At 37.9% G+C, this 19,574-nt stretch overlaps 1 protein-coding gene, 1 long non-coding RNA gene and 1 pseudogene across 4 annotated transcripts in view; 2 read left to right on the forward strand and 1 right to left on the reverse strand.

The window, feature by feature from the left end:
- OR1J39P (olfactory receptor family 1 subfamily J member 39, pseudogene) lies at nucleotides 3,156–4,094 on the forward strand (annotated as a pseudogene).
- OR1J1B (olfactory receptor family 1 subfamily J member 1B) lies at nucleotides 5,310–11,782 on the reverse strand. Of its 2 annotated transcripts, XM_070250379.1 has the most exons (2): nucleotides 10,867–11,782; nucleotides 5,310–5,314 (listed from the first exon to the last, which is right to left on the reverse strand). In XM_070250379.1, the coding sequence occupies exons 1-2, from the start codon at nucleotides 11,780–11,782 to the stop codon at nucleotides 5,310–5,312; spliced, it is 921 nt and encodes a 306-aa protein (XP_070106480.1).
- Nucleotides 11,783–19,070: 7,288 nt separating this feature from the next.
- The window catches only part of LOC111770589 (uncharacterized), a 120,929-nt gene continuing 120,425 nt past the window's right edge, over nucleotides 19,071–19,574 (forward strand). For both annotated transcript variants that reach the window (XR_011432637.1, XR_011432638.1), the window contains exon 1: nucleotides 19,071–19,146. This is a non-coding gene — a long non-coding RNA (uncharacterized lncRNA). The remainder of the gene's footprint in view (nucleotides 19,147–19,574) is intronic.

A 19,574-nucleotide genomic window follows, 5' to 3' on the forward strand; every position in this document is an offset into this window, starting at 1 on the left:
CTGCAGAGTCACTGTTTTTGTCTTGATCTGATGTATTAAGGAAAGAGGTAGGTTCCAATGATGTTCTTCTGGTTTGAGAAGGAAGTCTTGTCAAATCATGACTTTTAGGAACACAGGCCGATCAATTGTAGCATTATAATCAGAGCAACAGATTATCAACCATGATCCACACAACCTAGAAACCATTTCTGAAATCTAAATACCTTACGTGACTCTTCATTCAAACAGCAGTTCCAAGTATAGATTGGTTTTAACACAAAACAGAACAAATAAATAGCACTTACGAATATTCAAACATCTTCACCTCAGATAAGAAGCATATGATATTCATCTCCTATCTAGCTTCAAAGAAATGGAACTGTAGATGTGTGCAATAAATTTGAATCGATTTTGTGAGAGGTTTAGTAGAAAGCATCTATTGAATGGTTATTGTATAGTCTTGTGAGAAACTTACACCAAGAGAATGCTGACTCCATAGCCTTTGGGCAGGAGACCAATATCTATAGAAACTGTCTTCCATTCCCCAGGGTCCAGCTGTGGTGATGAGATATAAAGTCCTTTAATCTTTTGTTCAGAAAGTGAAAGTATTAAAGTATTTCTGGTGTTCTTGAGATAGCAAAGGGTTCAGAAACAAGAGACTTTTGTTGACACACTCAATTTCTGGCTTCATTTATAATGGACTCTGAATCACAGTTTTCCCAATGCCAACCAAGCAGGCAAAAAGCTTTGTGAATCGTAAAGTTCCCAGCAGGTGCTTTGTGGTTATTATCATCATTCCTCCAAGGGTGAAGTTTCCTATGGCCTGCTATCAACAAACTGTTCTTCCCTCAAGGGAACCAAAGGTAACAAAGCAATTATTTCCTGTTTGTCTCTAATTTGGAGCTGGAAGTAGAGAACTGCCCCCCACACCCTCCACCTCCCCGCCCCCCGCTGCCAGGCCCTCTCCATGATTGGTAAAGTTAGAACCCATGTTCATTGCTCAGGAGTTGTAAATAAGCGTGTGTTCATATGTCTATCTTATTTGCTTTTGAACTGATAACGCTTCTCCCTGTTGCAATGCATATTTGAGACCCTTAGAGACTCTACCTGCTTCTTTGTATCCTGTGTCTTCTAGAGCAAAATGAGAGAACCTTCCCAGGCCTTGTAACTGAGGTATATGTGCTCATCACCTGCGATGCATTGTAGAGCAGGAGTAGAATTTAAATTCAATGGTGTGATGGCACGTGTTTGCGTGTTGATGTGTGTGTTTGTGTCCAGTCTGTGGTACTGATCCCTAACGTGGCTCTTCCACTCCTCACACCAGAGAATAAGCTATGAGAATAGAATAAAAACATTGCATTATAGTTGAAACGGCCTTACATAAACTGGCTCCTGAATAATTCTCCAATCGCATAACTTGCCCATGCTAACTATGCTCCTGAATTTTCTCAGTTCCTCAAACACCATAGCTCTGTCCTCTGAAAATGGCTAGAAAGCCCATTTTTATAATCTTCACACAACAGGCTCTTATTGTGTAGGATTTATTTTAAAGACCCCATTAAAACAGGCTCCCTCCCCACATTAGCCTCTTGTAATTTGACAATATCTATCAAAATTGTGAATGTATACATCCTCCAATCCAATTTATAGGAATTTATCCTAGATATATATATATATATATACACACACATATATATATATACACACATATATATATGTTGATATATATGTTAATGTGAAAATTGGCATATGAACGATGTTATTAATGAAATATTGCTGGAAATAGAAAAATATTAGAAAGAAGCTAGACGTCCATCAGACAGCAAGTCAGCACTCTCATGGTGAGAAACTCACTGTTATTAACATGGTAGTGACTAACAGCACTGTGTAATTTGTCTCAGGTAATAATATTAAATTAACAGGATTCTTGATGTAGTGGACTGAAGAAAGTAGGAATTGTAGAGATAATTTTAGTCAAATCGGGAGAATTGGTACATAATGTAAAGTTTAGTTAACCCCAAGATGAATGGTGAGTTCTGTAGAAAGACATGTTCTCACTTCTCAGAGAGAAAGATCTTTAGACTGCATGTCTTTATATAGTATATTGATTCCATTTTTTAGCAGATAGGCAATCATGGTCTTTTTCCCTATCATATTGTGAGTGTTCCCATGGACGAGTCTAAGACTAACTGATCTCAAGAAGAAAGAGAGAGAAATGACAGCAAGATCAAAGTGTAAGAAGTGTTGGTATATAACGAGAAAAATATTAGTTATGAATCACTGGCATAAAACTTAGGTTAGGAACTGTGAAAAAGGAGACATTATTCGGTAAAATCTGGACAGACACTTACAAAGAGCTTATTCTTTGGCAGATCCAGCATCTGAGTGGGAAAGCCAAAGTATTTCCTGGTGTTCAGAGTACTTGAATAAGAGTGATCTCATTAGAACTGAGGGAATTAGATGGGAATTTGGAAGAGAAACAGACTTTTTTCTCCATATTCCATGAAAATTCCTTTAGAGAGAGTTCTGGTAGACTGAAAATGTTGAGGAGTGGGAAGGAATTTTCTTAAGGGATGAACTAATGGCTACACAACTAGGTATGTCACTAGGTCTTATATGTTATTGACATACATTCTTGTCCTTAATGCTTTGCCTTGATTAGTTACATATGTTTCCACCAAGTCTCCAAATTTTGATTTCTGGGAGATCAGAGGACCCCACTGAGTTGTGTTGCCTTGATCCAATCCATGGAAATAAAGCAATAGCCAAAGCATTTGTGAGAGGTATGAGGAAGATTAGGAAAGGCCAACAGACCAATTGGAGAGCCTCTACTAGAGTTTCTAATAAGTGATTACTGACTTAACCTTAACCATAATTTCCTAGTCTCAGATTTCTGTCATGAACCCCTGGACTCCTCATTTGAACCTGTTCTGATATCATCATTCTGATGTTTCACGGTTTCTCCAAAAGAGATTCTTTTGGTTTCTAGATGGATGCATAATAACCTGAAGTCAGAGCAACACTAGCCCATCAGTAGGGTAAAAAGCATGAGCCATTCAGGTTAAAATTCATGTACTGACAAGTTCAAACCATGTTTCATTATGTGATAGTCATAATGATTTCTCATACTTTCACATTTTCATTTCTTTTTTTTATCTCCAGCAAAAGAGAAGAAGATGAGGAGGGATAATGAGAGCAGTGTGTCTGAATTTCTCCTCCTGGGGCTCCCCGTCTGGACAGAGAACCAAGGCATATACTACACTCTTTTTCTGGTCATGTACCTGACCACAGTGCTGGGGAACCTGCTCATCATTCTGCTCATCAGGCTGGACTCTTGCCTCCACACTCCCATGTACTTCTTCCTCAGTCACTTGGCCTTCACTGATATCTCTTACTCATCAGTCACAGCTCCAAAGATGCTCATGAATATGCACACACAGAGTCAATCCATCTCACATTCTGGGTGCATTTCCCAGGTGTATTTCTTCTTGCTGTTTGGGTGTCTTGACAGCTTCCTTCTCACATCAATGGCCTACGACAGGTATGTGGCCATCTGTCACCCCCTCCACTACACCACAATCATGAGTCAGAAGTTGTGTTTCCTGCTAGTAACTGTGTCCTGGGTCCTATCCTGCACTAACGCACTTTTGCACACCCTCCTCCTGGCCCGTCTCTCTTTCTGTGGACATAACATTCTCCCCCACTTCTTCTGTGACCTCTCCACATTACTTAAGCTGTCCAGCTCAGATACCACAGTCAATGAGCTGATTATAGTCACTGTGGGAGCAGTAGTCATTACCCTGCCATTCATATACATCCTGGTCTCTTATGGTCTCATTGGGGCCACCACCCTTAAAGTCCCCTCCACCAAGGGAATAGGCAAAGCCTTGTCCACATGTGGCTCTCACCTCTCCGTGGTATCTCTGTACTATGGAGCAATTATTGGACTGTATTTTTTCCCCTCATACAGTGAATCCAATGACAAGGATGTCATCGTGGCTGTATTCTACAGTCTGGTCACTCCCATGCTAAATCCCTTTATCTACAGTCTGAGGAATAGGGATATGAAAGGAGCTCTGGGGAATGTACTCAGTAGAGGAAAATTTTCACCATGATGAGCATTTTTTTTTCCTATTAAGCTAATATAAGTCTTGCTTCATCCTGCACATGCAACACGAGCATCCTTTCCTCTCTGAATAGCTGCTTTTTAGTGAAACTTGATGTGACATTCTTCCTTCAGTCTCTGTTTCACTTGGACTTAGTTTTCTTCTCTGTTTAGTTTTTGTTCATTTTAGAGAGTCATGGGAAAGGTTTATTTATAATTTTTATGAAGTCGTAGCTTTCAGTCTTTTATTTTTTATAGTTTACAACTCTTATATAGCAAAGTTTTTCCCTTCTCAAGATAACAAAAATATTCCTTCTGGCAGTTTCTTGATTTTATTTTTGTGTTTAATTTTGTAATACATTTGAATTTATTTTTATGAATGACATCAGTTAGATATTGAGTTTTATTTTTATTTCTAATTTCATATCAATTGTCTGAATTTTGGTTGCAGTTATGTTTATAGTATTTTAGTATGACATTTTTTTCCCATAAATTCAGAGGACCTGGCCAAAAATTGAAATGAGATGATTTTCTGTAAAAGGCCAGGAAAATTGTCCAGATAGGACTGATACTGGTCCCAGGTGGTGAACTCAAACTTGACTGTAGCCCTCTGTGTCCTTGGATGGCCAATTTGGCCAATTGCTGTGAAACATGGTAGTGAGAGTGGAGATTTTAAAGTTGCTTTCCAAGTGATGATGTGAGTATGGGTGATGAGTCTACTCTGATGAGGCGGTTCAGTCTTTCATGATATGGTGCTAAGAATGTCTAGTAAGAATATTGGGAAATCTGGGCAACCTGAATTGAACTCAGGCAACACTTAGTGTAGTTTAAATATACCTGAATTCTAATAAAAGTACTTCCCTGTCCCAAGTTTGTGAATATAGAGTCCTATGTTTCCATCTGAAATGGTAAAGTTTTGTCTTCAGTCCTTGAGGAACTACCTCTGCTCAAGGCAATCATAGCTAACTTCATTGCTATATGCTGATAGCTGTGACAAATATTTCTGTATCCATTATTCCATTTAATCTTAGTAATTGGAATAAAGGAAGTGATTTCTATTAAGACAGGCTTAGCAAGTTGCCCAGTGCCACAAAACTAGCACTTATTTAGTGGAGGTGTTACTCAAATTACTCTACATGTGAAGTCAAATCTTGAGTACTTCAAATAACTTCAATATGTTTCAAACTTGAGCAATATTTTTACCCATTTTACTTGGAAATTTTATTTAAACTTTAAAAAATATTAAAATTGCATACAATAGAAAGAACTTATATAGCATATACAGTATAAATATGTATGTGTATATATAGTATGTTGTTTGTGTATATATAGGTGCATATGTATTTTTTTAATATATGTGAAATCTAATCATACTTTAAAGAATAATATTAAGAGTAATCACTTAACAATCTCCAGGCTTACCTAGTAGAAAATTATCAATATTGTTAAGCCCCTTGTATCTTCTCCTCATTTGTATCTTCCTCTCCTCTTAAAAATACCCAGTATCTTTAATATTTCCAATATTCTCTTATTTTTCTTTAAAGTTTTAACACTTATATATTTATCCTTCAATTTTTCCTGCTCTAGAACTGCATATAAGTGGAATAATATTATATTTATTTTTATAGGCTTTGCTTTTGCTGTCTAATACTGCCCTTGTGAAATTCATCTGTACTGTATAATATTCCATTGTGAGGCTCTAATAAACTTGTCTGTTCTATTTTCTATGGCTGTTTTGTTTGCTTTCAGCATTTGCTATTACAAACAATGCTGCTGCAGACATTCTTGTACATCATCTAGTGCATATATGCAAGATATTCCGTAAATTCTATACCCAGAAGAAGAACTACTGGATCGTGGGCATGTGTATATTCAACTTAACTATTGCTGCTAAACTCTTCTTAAAATAGTTCTACTAAGAAGCCAGTATGAAAAGTTTACATACTGTATGATTTCAACAATATGACACTCTGGAGAAGGCAGACCATAGAGACAGCAAAAAGATCAGTGGTTACCAGAGTTCAGGGCTTGGTGGGGAGAAGGATAAATATGTGGAGCAAAGGGGATTTTGGGGACAGTGATACTATTCTGTATGATGCTGCAACAGTGGATACATGTCATTATGTATTTGTCGAAAAAAATATATACAACACGAAGAGTGAATTCTAATGTTATCTGTGGACTTTAGTTAATAATATACCAATGTTGATTCAGTCATAACAAATGTACCACATGGATGCAAGATGTTAATAATAGAGGAACTGGGTAGGGGTAGAGGAGAAGTATATGGAAACTTTCTGCTCAATTTTTCTGTAAAGCTAAAACTGCTCTAAGAAATTTTCTATTAATTTTTTTTTAAATTATACTAATTTAAATCTTCACCACCTGATACGAGAATTCCTATTACTTTACTTGTTCAACAACACTTGGTATTGACAGGCTTCTTAATTTTTGCAATTCCGGTGAGTAGAAAATTATATCTTATTGTAGTTTTACTTTCTAGTTCCCTGATTATTAATGAGGTAGAGCATCTTAGCATATGCTTATTGGATATATGTGGCAGAGATGGCTGACTGTCCACCAAAATTTCATGACCTCCTGTAAACATGTAAAGTTGTCACTGGGAGGCAGTTGCCACATTTTCTACTAATCTAGATGTAGGTACATGGCATGTTCTCCCCACTGGAGGAGAATGTGACATTCCTGGGTAGAATTTTAAAGAAGAGTATGTGTCTTCTCCTCTATGGTCTGGAAGCAAATGACCTGCTGCCCTGAGAGATAATTGAACCTGGTCCCTGAATTACCACATAGTGAAATGCCCTCAACCTACTATAAGATCCACACTGCACCACTAGAGCAGCCATCACAATCTTTATTGACACAAAATTTTCTTTTGTGAGATACATGATTATTTCTTTTCCCTGCTTTTTTTATCGGATTCTTACTCTTGTATTTATTGTGTTGTAGGACAGACTCCATATAATCTGGAAATAAATCCTTTGTCAGTTGTATATATTGCAAGTGGCTTTCACTGACATTGGCTAGTAAATTATTTGCTTTTCAATCTGGTTTAAACCAAATATATTAGAATTTAAAAAAAAAAAAAAAGGCTTCCCTGGGGGCCAATCTGGTGGTGCAGTGGTTAATTTTGCACATTCTGCTTCGGCGGCCAGGAGTTCGCTAGTTTGGATCCAAGGTGCTGACCTGCACACTGCTGGTCAAGTCATGCTGTGGCAGACATCTCACATATAAAGTAGAGGAAGATGGGCATGGATGTTAGCTCAGGGCCAGTCTTCCTCAGCAAAAAGAGGAGGATTGGCAGCAGATGTTAGCTCAGGGTTAATCTTCCTCAAAAAAAAAAAAAAAAAAAAGACTTCCCTCTCTCAGGTACCTATAGATAGCGTGCTTTATTTTTATGTCAAGTTTTCAAACTGCCTTCATTCCTTGAAATTCCTTGAAATATATGAAGTTGATTGTTTTTAATGTGTTAGGTAGAGATTCATTTTAATGTTTTTCATATAAATAATGAAGTTTTTAAAAGTAATCAATTTTAAAGACTTTATTTTTTCTCCACTACTCTGCAATAGATGTCCTCGACTAATAATGGAAGTATCAATTAGGTAATTTCATCTGTACTGCAAAAAAATAGATGCAGGTAAATGATGGGTAATCTTTAAGTTGAAGCGTATCGGTAAGGATTTGTTCAAGAGAGTAGAACAAAAGTGTTTGCCTACAAAATTGTTGCAAGGTTGGAGAAAAACCAAAGAAGTTGCCTTTGAAGATTAAAAAAGCCAAAGCTAAAGATTTCAGCCTAAAGCATAAAATAGATAGTTTCAAAAGATTAATGTGTAGTAGCTGCAAATCTCAAGAATCACTGAAGAACTCCTACAGGTATCTCAGTCTGTAGCAGTAATGCAGGTGGCTCTTAGGAGCTCAGTTGGAAACTACTATGAATCTCACATCTGCTGATACTTCCAGCTACAATTACCTCCAGAGAGGAATGGCTTCCCCTCTGACTTCTAAATCTCTCACGAGTTTCTCTCATTGGAAAACATTAAATATGAACAATACAGAAAAGAATAATCCGGAAAATGTAGTTTCCAGCCTGACCACTACAATGCAAGACAAGCCTTCCAAGTGGGTGATGATGATCCTAAGTTAACAACAGACAATCTAATATAGGACATAAGGACAAGAAAGAGGGATTCTGTAGGAGGCTGAGAGTGCCCATACACAAGTCCCAGGAACAGGATGAGGATGCAAGGGACAGAGCCAACCTAGATGAGCCCACTTTAGGTCAGATAACCAGAAGATGGTCAGAGAAGCATGAGTGAGACCAGCCAAGTCTGGAAAAACAACCATCCCAAGCTAGATCAGCCTAAGGTAGATCAGCCAAGCATCAAACAACCCTCAGATTCATAGGTAACATAAATGCTTATTGTTGAAGCCTGCTGAGATTTTGTGGTCATTTGTTATCCAGCATTTTTGTGGCAAGAGTTAACTGATATACAGGGGGGTGAAAAAGCCCTGTGTCACAATGGCACGCCTAACATCAGTGGAGTGTGAAAGTACATTCCTGCCTTGGAAACGAAAAGGAAGGAGTAAATATTTTTTTAAACAATAATCCAATATACAACACTTAATATCTGGAATGTTGAATAAGTACTTCTCAGAAGATGTAATTTATTCCTGCTATTCTTTCAAAACTGATTTAACTAATTTAATTCACTCTTCAACTGAATAAAATCTCTTATGAACACCATAAATTCTCTTCTAACCCTTAGGTATTAGAAAGGGTAAAGATTACTTCCTATCATGAACACTGCCTCAATTCTGTAGTTAAATTTCATTTTCCCTCATTGGATCTGGCTGCAGGCAAACATCTGAAGTCCAGAGAGGAGTCATACAGTATATTATCTCTTGTCCCCTCATTTTTCTCAAGTCTAGTTGGAGTTGCTGAACTCACCTTCTGGGGATGGAGTATGGAAGGAAGAAAGAGAAAGGGATGACAATAACATGCTTTTTTGGTTGCTACCCTATTAAAAGGTTTTGACTTCTCTTGACCTGGATGGTGGTTAAAACAGACTCATTCGCTTATTGTCACTTCCAGGCCAGGAGGTATTCAATGACTTCTGGGCTGGCATCTCTGTGATATAACTAAATATATTTCTTCCTGTGAAAGCTTCTCCTCATAGCCCTTGGTTTTGTGGTGGTATATTCCCTTCAGATCTCTTATTCTCTCTTGGAGCTTCCTAGATTTCTAATGGGTTTTCTTGATAAGAATTGAAAATGGTTTTGTATCATTTCTCTCTCACACATAACCCACCTGTGGTCCATAGGGAACATTTTTGCTTATTTTGTCCCACCATGAAAAGAAGTAAAAGTGTTTCCCAATATAATTCTATTCTATAATTCCAGTTCTTTCTCTCTCCCCTCCTATTTCATTGTTCCTATTTCTCTCACTCTCATAAAAGCAAGGGACATACATCAAACTATTTAAATGGTTCTTTTGAAACTTCTGCCACTAAACTTCAAGAGAAGAGGAAAGCGCCCCCTAATCTCTTGGAAGATTTGGGTTTGCTGTACAGCTTTGTCAAAAAAAAAAAAAAAAACACAAAAAACAAAACACATCGCTCTACAAGAACCTCTCATCTCCAGTTCTTAGCACTTTTTAGATACACATCCACGTTGAGAGGCTCAAAAATTATGAAATTGATTATTGAGCATTTCCTACAAACATCTTCATTTTGCCTCTTACAACTCACTTTAGTATTTTGTGTCTATCAAATCTTGATATATCAGCTAAAACTTCCAATTTCACAGCCAGACACGTGCTGCTCCCTCTTTCTTTGCTCATCAGGACAAGATAGAATTTCATGTGCCTGGATAATTCTAATTTTTTAAGTCTCCGGTAGAGCAACACCTTCTCTGGCAAGTTTTTCATATCCTCTGCCACTAGGCTGAGCTAATTATTCCTCCTCAGGGCACAGTAATCCATATAAACAATCATAGTCCTTGGCTGAATCACTCTGGAGTCAGACTGCCAAGACCGAAATCTTCCTTTCACTAACTGCAGTTTAAAGGAAGTCTTCAGCGCTTTGAGACTGAGTTTTCCCTACATATCTCTTAGGGTTGTTGTAAGGATTAAATTAGTTGATTTTAATGTATATTAAGCTGTTCAACCAGTACCTGAGACAATAGAGGTGACATTTATTTTGCTGCTGAATATCTATATGTGTTTGGAGGGTAAGAAAGCATGGGCTCTATTCCTGAAGGACAAGAAAGTAGTGTATTAATTATTACGTAAGGAGGGTAAAATTTAATATGTTTTCCCTGAAAGTTCTAGAAGTGCTCAGGGTCCTGGCATGCCTGGGTGCTTGGGTGAAGGAGAAGTCAGTTTGTCACCAAAATTGAAAATTCTTTAGAAATGGAAATGTGAAAGGCCAAACACATTTTGTAACAACTCTAATATTGGGAAAGGGTCATCCTGACAGCTTCTATTCAGTGATACCAGCCAAAGTGACATAGCATCCTCAAAGTATTTACAATCCCCATTATCCAAGAAAAGAGCAAATTAATTCTTAGAAAGCATGTAACATTTTAATACTCCTCTTAGAAGGTGCGAGCATAATGTCAGCCAAGATTTCTGAGCAACAGCTGTGGAAGGAGGATAAGTGAGCTATATTTTTAATAATGTGTATTTACATGTAATTGTGGAGACAAGATCATATAAGTATTTAAAAACAAAAGTAAGTATCAGATGGAAAAATATGTTTTCTTACTCAGGAGTTTTCTCAATGCCCCCTTCACATCTTTATTTCTCAGGCTATAAATGAAGGGGTTTAACATGGGAGTGACCACTGTGTACATCAATGATGCAATTATGTTATTGCCATTGGTGTTGTTGGATGAAGGAAGGAAATATAGACCAATAATTGCCCCATAGTAAAGTGTCACTACTGAGAGATGAGATCCACAAGTGGACAAGGCTTTGCAGATGCCCTGGGTAGAGGGAACCTGGAGGATGGTGGCCCCAATATGGCCATAAGAAACCAGGATGCCTAAGAATGGAAGCACAATGGTTGTTAACCCCACAGTAAAGATTACCAATTGGTTGAGGGAAGTGTCTGAGCAGGACAACTTGAGTAGGGCAGCAAGGTCACAGAAGAAGTGAGGGACAGTGTAGTCAGCACAGAAAGACAGCTGGGCCAAGAGGAGGGTGTGCAAAAGAGCACAAGCACAAGAAATGAGCCAGGACCCAGCCACTAGCATGACACAAACGCTCTGACTCATGATGATTGTATAATGCATAGGGTGACAGATGGCCACATACCTGTCATAAGCCATTGAAGTGATCAGGAAACTGTCCACAGCAGCAAAGAATATGAAAAAATATGTCTGTGAAATGCACCCTGCATAGGGTATGGATTTGTGTTTAGTGTGCATGTTCACCAGCATCTTAGGGACAGTCACAGATGAGAAGGAGACATCAGTGAAGGCCAAGTGGCTGAGGAAGAAGTACATTGGGGTGTGGAGGTGAGAGTCCAGCCTGATGAGCAGGATGATGAGCAGGTTCCCCAGCGCCGTGATCAGGTACATGCCCAGGAACAGGGTAAATAATGCACCCTGCTGCTCGGGCCGAATGGAGAGCCCCAGGAGGAGGAATTTGGACACACCGCTCTGGTTCTCCCTTCTCATACTAATACATCAGCTGGAGGGGAAAGTTGAAAAGAAAAGGAATGTCTTAGGATAAAAAAAAATGATCATCGTGGCATAGCATAATAGAGATATTCTTTTGATCTAGGGAATGCCTTCACCCATATTTTCCTATATTTGATGCATGTTTTGATAGATATATGTGGAAAAAGTGTAGGTTTACTATATACAGCCGCTTTCGTTCTTAATCAGGTCCCATCCTCTGTAAATGATAATATTAACAATTAATGTTTATGAAATGCTGTCCTGATGCACTGTTCTAATAGCTTACATGTAGTGGCTGATTCAACAGTCTTAACTAGGCAAGCTAGGTAGGTATTGCTGTTATTTCCACCTTCAGATTGGATAGCTGAGGCAGACAGTCTCACAGTCACTGAGGAAAGAAGAAGAGAAGCAAGATTTTGGACCAAAGTACTGTGACTTCAGTTTGATCTCTGGAAGTAAAACAAGTGATTTGACATCAGAAACCTCATTAACCTTCATAATTTTGTGTGTAATGAGCTGTTTAATCCTGTATCCTCTGCTGCTCTACCCATTCCATGATTATTTCTAATTTGTGCTTTGATTATAGACCCAGAACCTATTGCAGACAATTATTGCATACACAATATAAATTTGTTGATCAAATAAAAGATGTCATATCTAATTAAATTCATCATGGTGGCCTCTTTAAGAAACTTAGATCAGGTCTTGTTCAAGACCCAGGTCTAACCCTAATAATTCCAGGGTCCCAGGCTACTTAGTTACCACATGGCATCACATTCAAAGAAGGACAATCTAAAAGCCAAACATAACTTTAAAAAGGAATTCTAATGTGTTTGGTGTCTCTAAAATAGCCTATTAGAGATTTATTTCCTAACCCAAATCAATATTTATCAAAATATCTATATAGTTTTAAAAGAGAAGGTTGAGATTCACTGTAACATATGGAAGCTTTTATAAAGCTACATTGAGTACAACAAATAATGTATTATTACAAATATAAACCAATAAAACAGTGAAGGAAAATAGAGACCTAGAAACAGACATGTTTATAATGATGACTTGGCCTCACCATCACTTTGTCAGCTGGATTCAGAAGGCAACCATGTACCAGACACAGTTCACTCACCACCAACTGAGTGAAAGAAAGAGTGCAATTATGAACTAACTCAATCCAGGGGTGAAAATTCATGTTAAATGATAACTTTCAGTGACTACAGCTGAGTAGCCAAGTGGCTCCCTATAAAGTCTGGAAGCATATATCAAATCATGATACTTATGAATGCTTTACCATTAGGTCTCCCAGAAACAAGTGAAAGATAGCTTTCCACTTAGTCCTGGAGGCAGAAGGCTTTCTGCACAGATTCCAGCAGAATCCCAGAGATCCAACCCTGACTCCACAATCTTCAAGGATTGTGGAAAATCAGTGATGGAACGCTCTCTAATTTTCCTAACATTCTTCAGATTATCTGGGTCAGTTTTGCTTGAGGAGACATGCAGAACTGTGACTGTGTAGTGTGATTTCCATAACAACATTGAGCCTTCCACATCCCTACCGGAAACACCACCCTCAATAGGCTGCTGGTATCTGAAATTCTTCTAGCAAGAGAAAAAAGGGCTTTAAGATCCCCACTATAGATTCAATTTAAAAGTAAATAGTCCTGGGAGAGAGAGCCTCTGGCCAGCACTCTCACAGACATAGAATGTCTGGGAGCTGTTTGTATTTGGGGACCAGGTATGGATGGCAGAACAAGGGCACTGACCTCCTCAGACAAAGCGAGGGTGGGATATGGATGGGGATTACAGGCAAGATGAAAGCAGAGGCTGTGGACACTGAGAACAAATTTACTATCTTTCTAGTTTGGCTGAGATGACTGCTGCAGGGCTGGAAATAGTTGCATTGTTAATAAAATCTAATTTAGCACCTAATTTCATCAGGTGCTTTTCAAATACTGTTCACTTTTTCTCACAACATTTCAACAGGGGCATTCTGGTACTCATTTTAGAGAGGAGAACATTGGGACTCAGTGATGAAACTTGCCCAATATTATAGCACTAGTATACCTTGAACCCGGGATTTGATCCCAGGTCTATCTGGCTTCAAAGACTATATTATTCCCACAATGTTACATGCCTTGTTTAACTATATCTCCAAGCAAGACAGTTCTTGCTGCCTAAGAACACTTAAGAATTTCAGGAAATAAATCAGGAAGTTTGATGATCAATGAAAATCTTTGGATTCAAGATAGATGCCTAGATGGTAATATCAATAATAATTATAACAATAAAATTGTAACAATTATTCATTAGTCACATATTTACTGTGGGAATAATATAGACCAGATGCTGTGGCATATATTTTATATCATATCAGCTTAAGAGGACCACAAAAATGGCATTATTCTCATTCAACCTGTTGGAAATTAAGGCTTAGAGAGTGTAGGTAATTTGACCAAAATCATTCAGCATGAAAATGATGGACAGATCCTTCAATCCCAGATTTACCTGATTTCAAAACCATGTTCCAACCACTATGCTATATTGCCTCCATTAGAGCATAATTTGATGAAAAAGAGACATGTGAATATGTTCTCCTCATTAAAGAGAAAAAGATGGGACCTGTAATTTTCACCAAAGCCTTTGGATGGATGTATTGCCTCAGTCCTTAGGCAGATGATCAGAAGTGAATAGAGAGACGAGGATACCAGCCACTGGATTTACAAAGATGACTGCTCATAATGTGAATTTCCCAAGACTCCAGGACACAAGCAGATCAGACTCTGGTCAATGTTTTTGATGGACCACCTAATTTCTATCAATAAGGCAAAGGTTAAGGCAACTATGGTACACATCCATTGGAAGTAATATGACATAGCCAATAAAATGAGTTCATCAAAAGCTCATGATATAATAGTTGAAATAACATAATAGAAAATTACATATATGTATCTTTAAAATTATTTGCAAAATTACAGATTATTATTCTTATTATATTTAATGCTTGAAAGTTTTGCTCATAGCTTGGATGCAGGCCAGATATTCACCAAAACTATGAAAGAGATAACATTTTCCTAGACAGGAAAGTACAAACCCCATGGAATTATAATTATTGTGTCTACATAAGTTATTCAAGATGACACAACAAAATTGTATAAATTGCCTGCCACAAATCTGCAAGATTTTGTAACAGATCATTTACACACACACATGCACACACGTATTGTTGAATGAAGTCTATAAATACTGTCCTTACCTAACTTGGGTGTGAAAAATTCAAATACTGTCATCTCTGGGGCACAAACTAATTTTTCATTTTCTCTCCAAAAGACTGAGAGCTGGGACAAAGAAAAAAGTCACAAGCTCAACCCTGAAATGAGAATGCGGTACATGCTCTCTTTTTCACGAGATCCTGACAATGACAAAGGTATCCACTTTTTATGAGCCAGTCTGGGAACTCAGGGGACCTAGGCCACAAATTGTTGGTGAGGGGCAATATGGGAGTATTATTGCATTTTCTGTACCCATTCCCAGGGGAGATGTGCCTTTGCTGGATACTAAAGATAGTCAACTCGTTGAGGAATATAAATAAGGACCTTTATTATTTGAAGATTCCTTTATTTTTACAAAATTTTCACATCTATGAGTTCATCTAATCCTCACAATAATTCTTGAGGAAAAGCATTTTTATTTTTATTGTTTTTGAGTGGCTCAAAAGAAATTGGCAAAAAATGAAGATTCAAATCCAAACACATTAACTTCAAACTGAAAGTCTAATTCCATTGCACTGTGATCCCTCCCTTGTAATAGTGGGCTCTGGATCATATGGGCTTCTTCCTTCCCGTATTCAATCCAGAACTGGAGAGGAGAGTTTCCACCAGTCCCTAGGGAATAAAAACACTTGTCAAGGAATTTTCCTTCCTATAGCAGCTGTCTAATAATTGCCCCACAGTAAAGCATCACTACTGAGAGATGAGATCCACAAGTGGACAAGGCTCTGCAGATGCCCTTGGGTAGAGGGAACCCGGAGGATGATGGCCCCAATACAACCATAAGAAACCAGGATGCCTAAGAATGGAAGCACAATGGTTGTTAATCCCACAGTAAAGATTATCAATTGGTTGAGGGAAGTGTCTGAGCAGGACAACTTGAGTAGGGCATCAAGGTCACAGAAGAAGTGGAGGACAGTGTAGTCAGCACAGACAGACAGCTGGGCCAAAACATGAATGCATGTATTGATTTTTTTGTCAGTTATGACACATACTCAGGGCTCAAGATATATTATTTAACCACATTGGCACATACTCAGGGCTCAAGATATATTATTTAACCACAAGAATGAGTGTGAGAAGTCTTTGGAAATTTGTTTCATTCAGATTGGCAAATATAGAGAAGAGAGAAATGTTTAACTGGAGGCATTTTATTCATTATTTTTCCCAATAATTCATTCATTTATTTACTAATTCATAAAAATATTGTGTGTCAACTATGTGGCAAGGATTTTGTGAGTAGGAGGAGTAAACATTTGAAAACACAGATTTTTTTTCTTTCAGAAAAGCTCCTAGTGTAGTGAGCAAAATAGACAAGACAATGTGTGTCTCAAACGCTGTAATGAAGGTGGGTGCTGTGTGCTATGGAAGCACAAAGGAAGAGTATCAAACTCAAATTTAAGGGGTCAGGTAAGAGTCTTGTAGGAAGTTACATGTAAGCAGATTCAAGAAAATCAAGACAAGTAAAATGTGACATGAACAGCATAAAAGCAGATATTTGGAAGGGATAAAAAGAGAGAAATAGGAAAAGACCTGGAGAGTAGATAGAATGACAAATTTGGGAAACTGTTATTAGAAAAATTAGAATATCTGAAATGTACACTTCAACAACGGAAGAGGTTTGAGATGAGGCCAGAGAAATTAGTAGAAATGAATCATGCAGTACTGTGGAAGCCATGCTGAACAATTTGCACTTTATCAAAAAGGAAAAGAAGAGCCATAGAAGAATTTGATCAGAATATTGACAGTGTCATATTAAAAACTGTCACTATAGATGAAGAATGGATAATTACATTGTGTTTAAAGTGGGTGGAGGAAATGTCAGCAGAACAGGAATAGAGTGGTTGGATGCAAGAGTGGAAGCAAAGTGACTAGTTAGGAAGTGGTAGCAGCCATCTGGGTAAGAGATTATGGAAGTATGTCTAACAGAGATAATGGAGTTGGAGAGAACTAATTGAATTTAAGTCTCCTTTAGAGTTAAAATCTAAGGGATGTGGTAATTTTAATGTGAGTTGATTTTGATAGACTGTAGAAAGTGAGGAAACAAAGGAGTTAAAAACTTATCTATATGTATGGTTTGTACAGCTGGGTGTATGTTTGTGCTATTCACTGAGATAAGGGACATAGAAGTAGAAACAGATTTGAGTTTTTAACACACTGTGTATGAAGTACCCATGGGTCATCCTTGGAAAAAAAATTCAGGAGACAGGTGAATATATCTTGCATACAGATAGAAACTCACGGGTTGTTCACAAAGAAGAGGATAAGATTGCCTAAAAGAAATAAGCTGAATAAGAAAAGTTGAAAAAAGAGAAGAAGAATAGAGAGACAAGAAAGAGGAGAGGAGAGAAAGAAAAGCAAGGGAAGGGAATGGAATATGGCTGACTCTTTCTTCAGGCCTTACTAAGGATAAACAGGATCACAAATGCTTCTGACACTCAGCACCATGTACATGTAATTGCAAGGGAAAAGTATTTGGGAAACACAGATCTCAATTGCAAGCTCTGCCAAAATGTGTGGACCCAGGCTATTCACTTAATTCCTCTCAGCCTCAATTTCTTCTTCTGTGTAAATGGAAAAATCGTAAAACATCTAACATATTTTTGATTTGAAATAAATGAAATACTAATTTTGGCCTAGGATTACAACTAACTGAGAATAATGAGTATTAGCTTTCCACACCTATGCATCAGAGATTAATTTTGATGCAGAATTTACACAGATAACTCTGAATTATGGTGACGATGTTAGCATGGCATCTAGATCATATTCCCAATTCAAGACAATCAGGTGTCCTAGGATACAGCAACGCATCTTCTCTGGCTTGAGCTAGAACCAAATCACTAAGGAGCAGTGGATGAGTGAGTTGGTGGGTGGGTAAATGAGAAAGGATCAATCAGAAGAATATCTTACTCTCTATTTGTTTAATATTCTCTCAATGAGTGACCCTTAACTTGGAGCTGAAGAAGCTGCCATTTATCATCCCAGCTTTTTTGTGTAAAGACAAAGAAGGCCCCCTACCCTTACCCTGTCCAATTAAGTTGCAAGCATGGAGCCATTTTGTCTGCAGGCTCAGTCTCAATCAGTTCCAGAGCCAAAATCCGAACAGGTTTTGAGTCTTTCTCATTGTTCTAAATAAAGTACATCTTCGTTGGCCCAGATTGGCATCTGAGTTAACAACTGTTGCCAATTTCTTTTTTTTTCTGCTTTTCTTCTTTTTTTTTTTCTGCTTTTTCTCCCCAAATTCCCCAAGCACATTGTTGTATATTTTAGTTATGAGTCCTCCTAGTTGTGGCATTTGGGATGCCGCCTCAGCATTCCCTGATGAGTGGTGCCATGTCTGCACCCAGGATCCAAACCAGCAAAACCCTGGGCCACCGAAGCAGAGCACGTGAACTTAACCACTTGGCAACAAGGCCGGCCCCCCAAGAAAGATTTTTAAAGAAGAAGCTATAAATGAAATCAAGAGAGAACTTAAGTACTCATAAAATTTACTTTATTTCTCACTAAGGATAAAAAGTAAGAATTAATACCAGAAAAATAGCGAGCCTTTCTTTATCTTATAGATTCTGTAATTCAATAGCCTTTTAGCAAGTTACCTACTCTATCTCAGGCAGTGCCTAGACCTGGTCGTACAGATCTGGCTAAAGACAAGACATCCATGCTAAAGAAGTGAACATTCTATTAGTATGGAGACAGGCAAACTAAAAATATGTGAGAGTATAAAAATGCTTTAATATAATAATACCACTAAGTGTGCTTATTATCATGATTACTCTATGTCAGGCACTGCATTAAAAGCTTTACCTGTATTATGTCTTTTAATCCTCATAAAAATCATATGAAGTATATACTGTTATTATACACATTTTTAAGTTGAGAAAACTGAGGCTTAGAGACAATGACATAAGTATAATAAATGGTAGTAGCACAAGGGAGGATATAGTTAATGCTGCCTGGATATCAGCAGAAGTTTTACAGGGCTCTGAAGCTGAGTGTTGAAGAATTCTCAGAATTATGACACATAATGGGAGAAACAGCAGTCTAGGCAGGTCTAGGCAGAGGGAACAGAATGAACCAGAACATTGAAATAGCATGGTAAGTACAGGGAAATGTAAAAGAGAGTGGTGTCACTAAAGCATATGTATGTATGAGTTGAGGAAGCATCAAGAAGTAAGTCTAAATAGGCAGACAAAGACTATACTGTGAAGGGGCTAGGGTACACTCTTAAGGAGTTTAGATGTTGCAAGTGAGGGGGTACCATCAGCTGGGGGTGGGGTGCAGTAGGAACTAGGCCTGGGGAAAGTTATTTTTGTGTTTAAGAAAGATTACTCAAGTGACCACATATGCGTAATGGGTTGGAGAGCCTGGAGACGGGCTCAATTAGAAAGTCATTGAACGTCCAAGTAAAAGATAATGTGTGCCTGAAAGAAGACAATGGCAAAAGGATAGAGAAGAGAATAGCTCTGAAGGTGGACTAGAGAGATCTTGGTAACTGATGAGTAATTGATAGGAAGTAGAAAGGT

The sequence above is a fragment of the Equus caballus genome, chromosome 25 (genome assembly GCF_041296265.1).
Source record: "Equus caballus isolate H_3958 breed thoroughbred chromosome 25, TB-T2T, whole genome shotgun sequence".
Taxonomy (NCBI): domain Eukaryota; kingdom Metazoa; phylum Chordata; class Mammalia; order Perissodactyla; family Equidae; genus Equus; species Equus caballus.

Excerpts from the sequence above, each read along its gene's own strand:
- OR1J1B (XM_070250379.1), bottom strand. The coding sequence starts at position 11,782 with ATGAGAAGGGAGAACCAGAGCGGTGTGTCCAAATTCCTCCTCCTGGGG.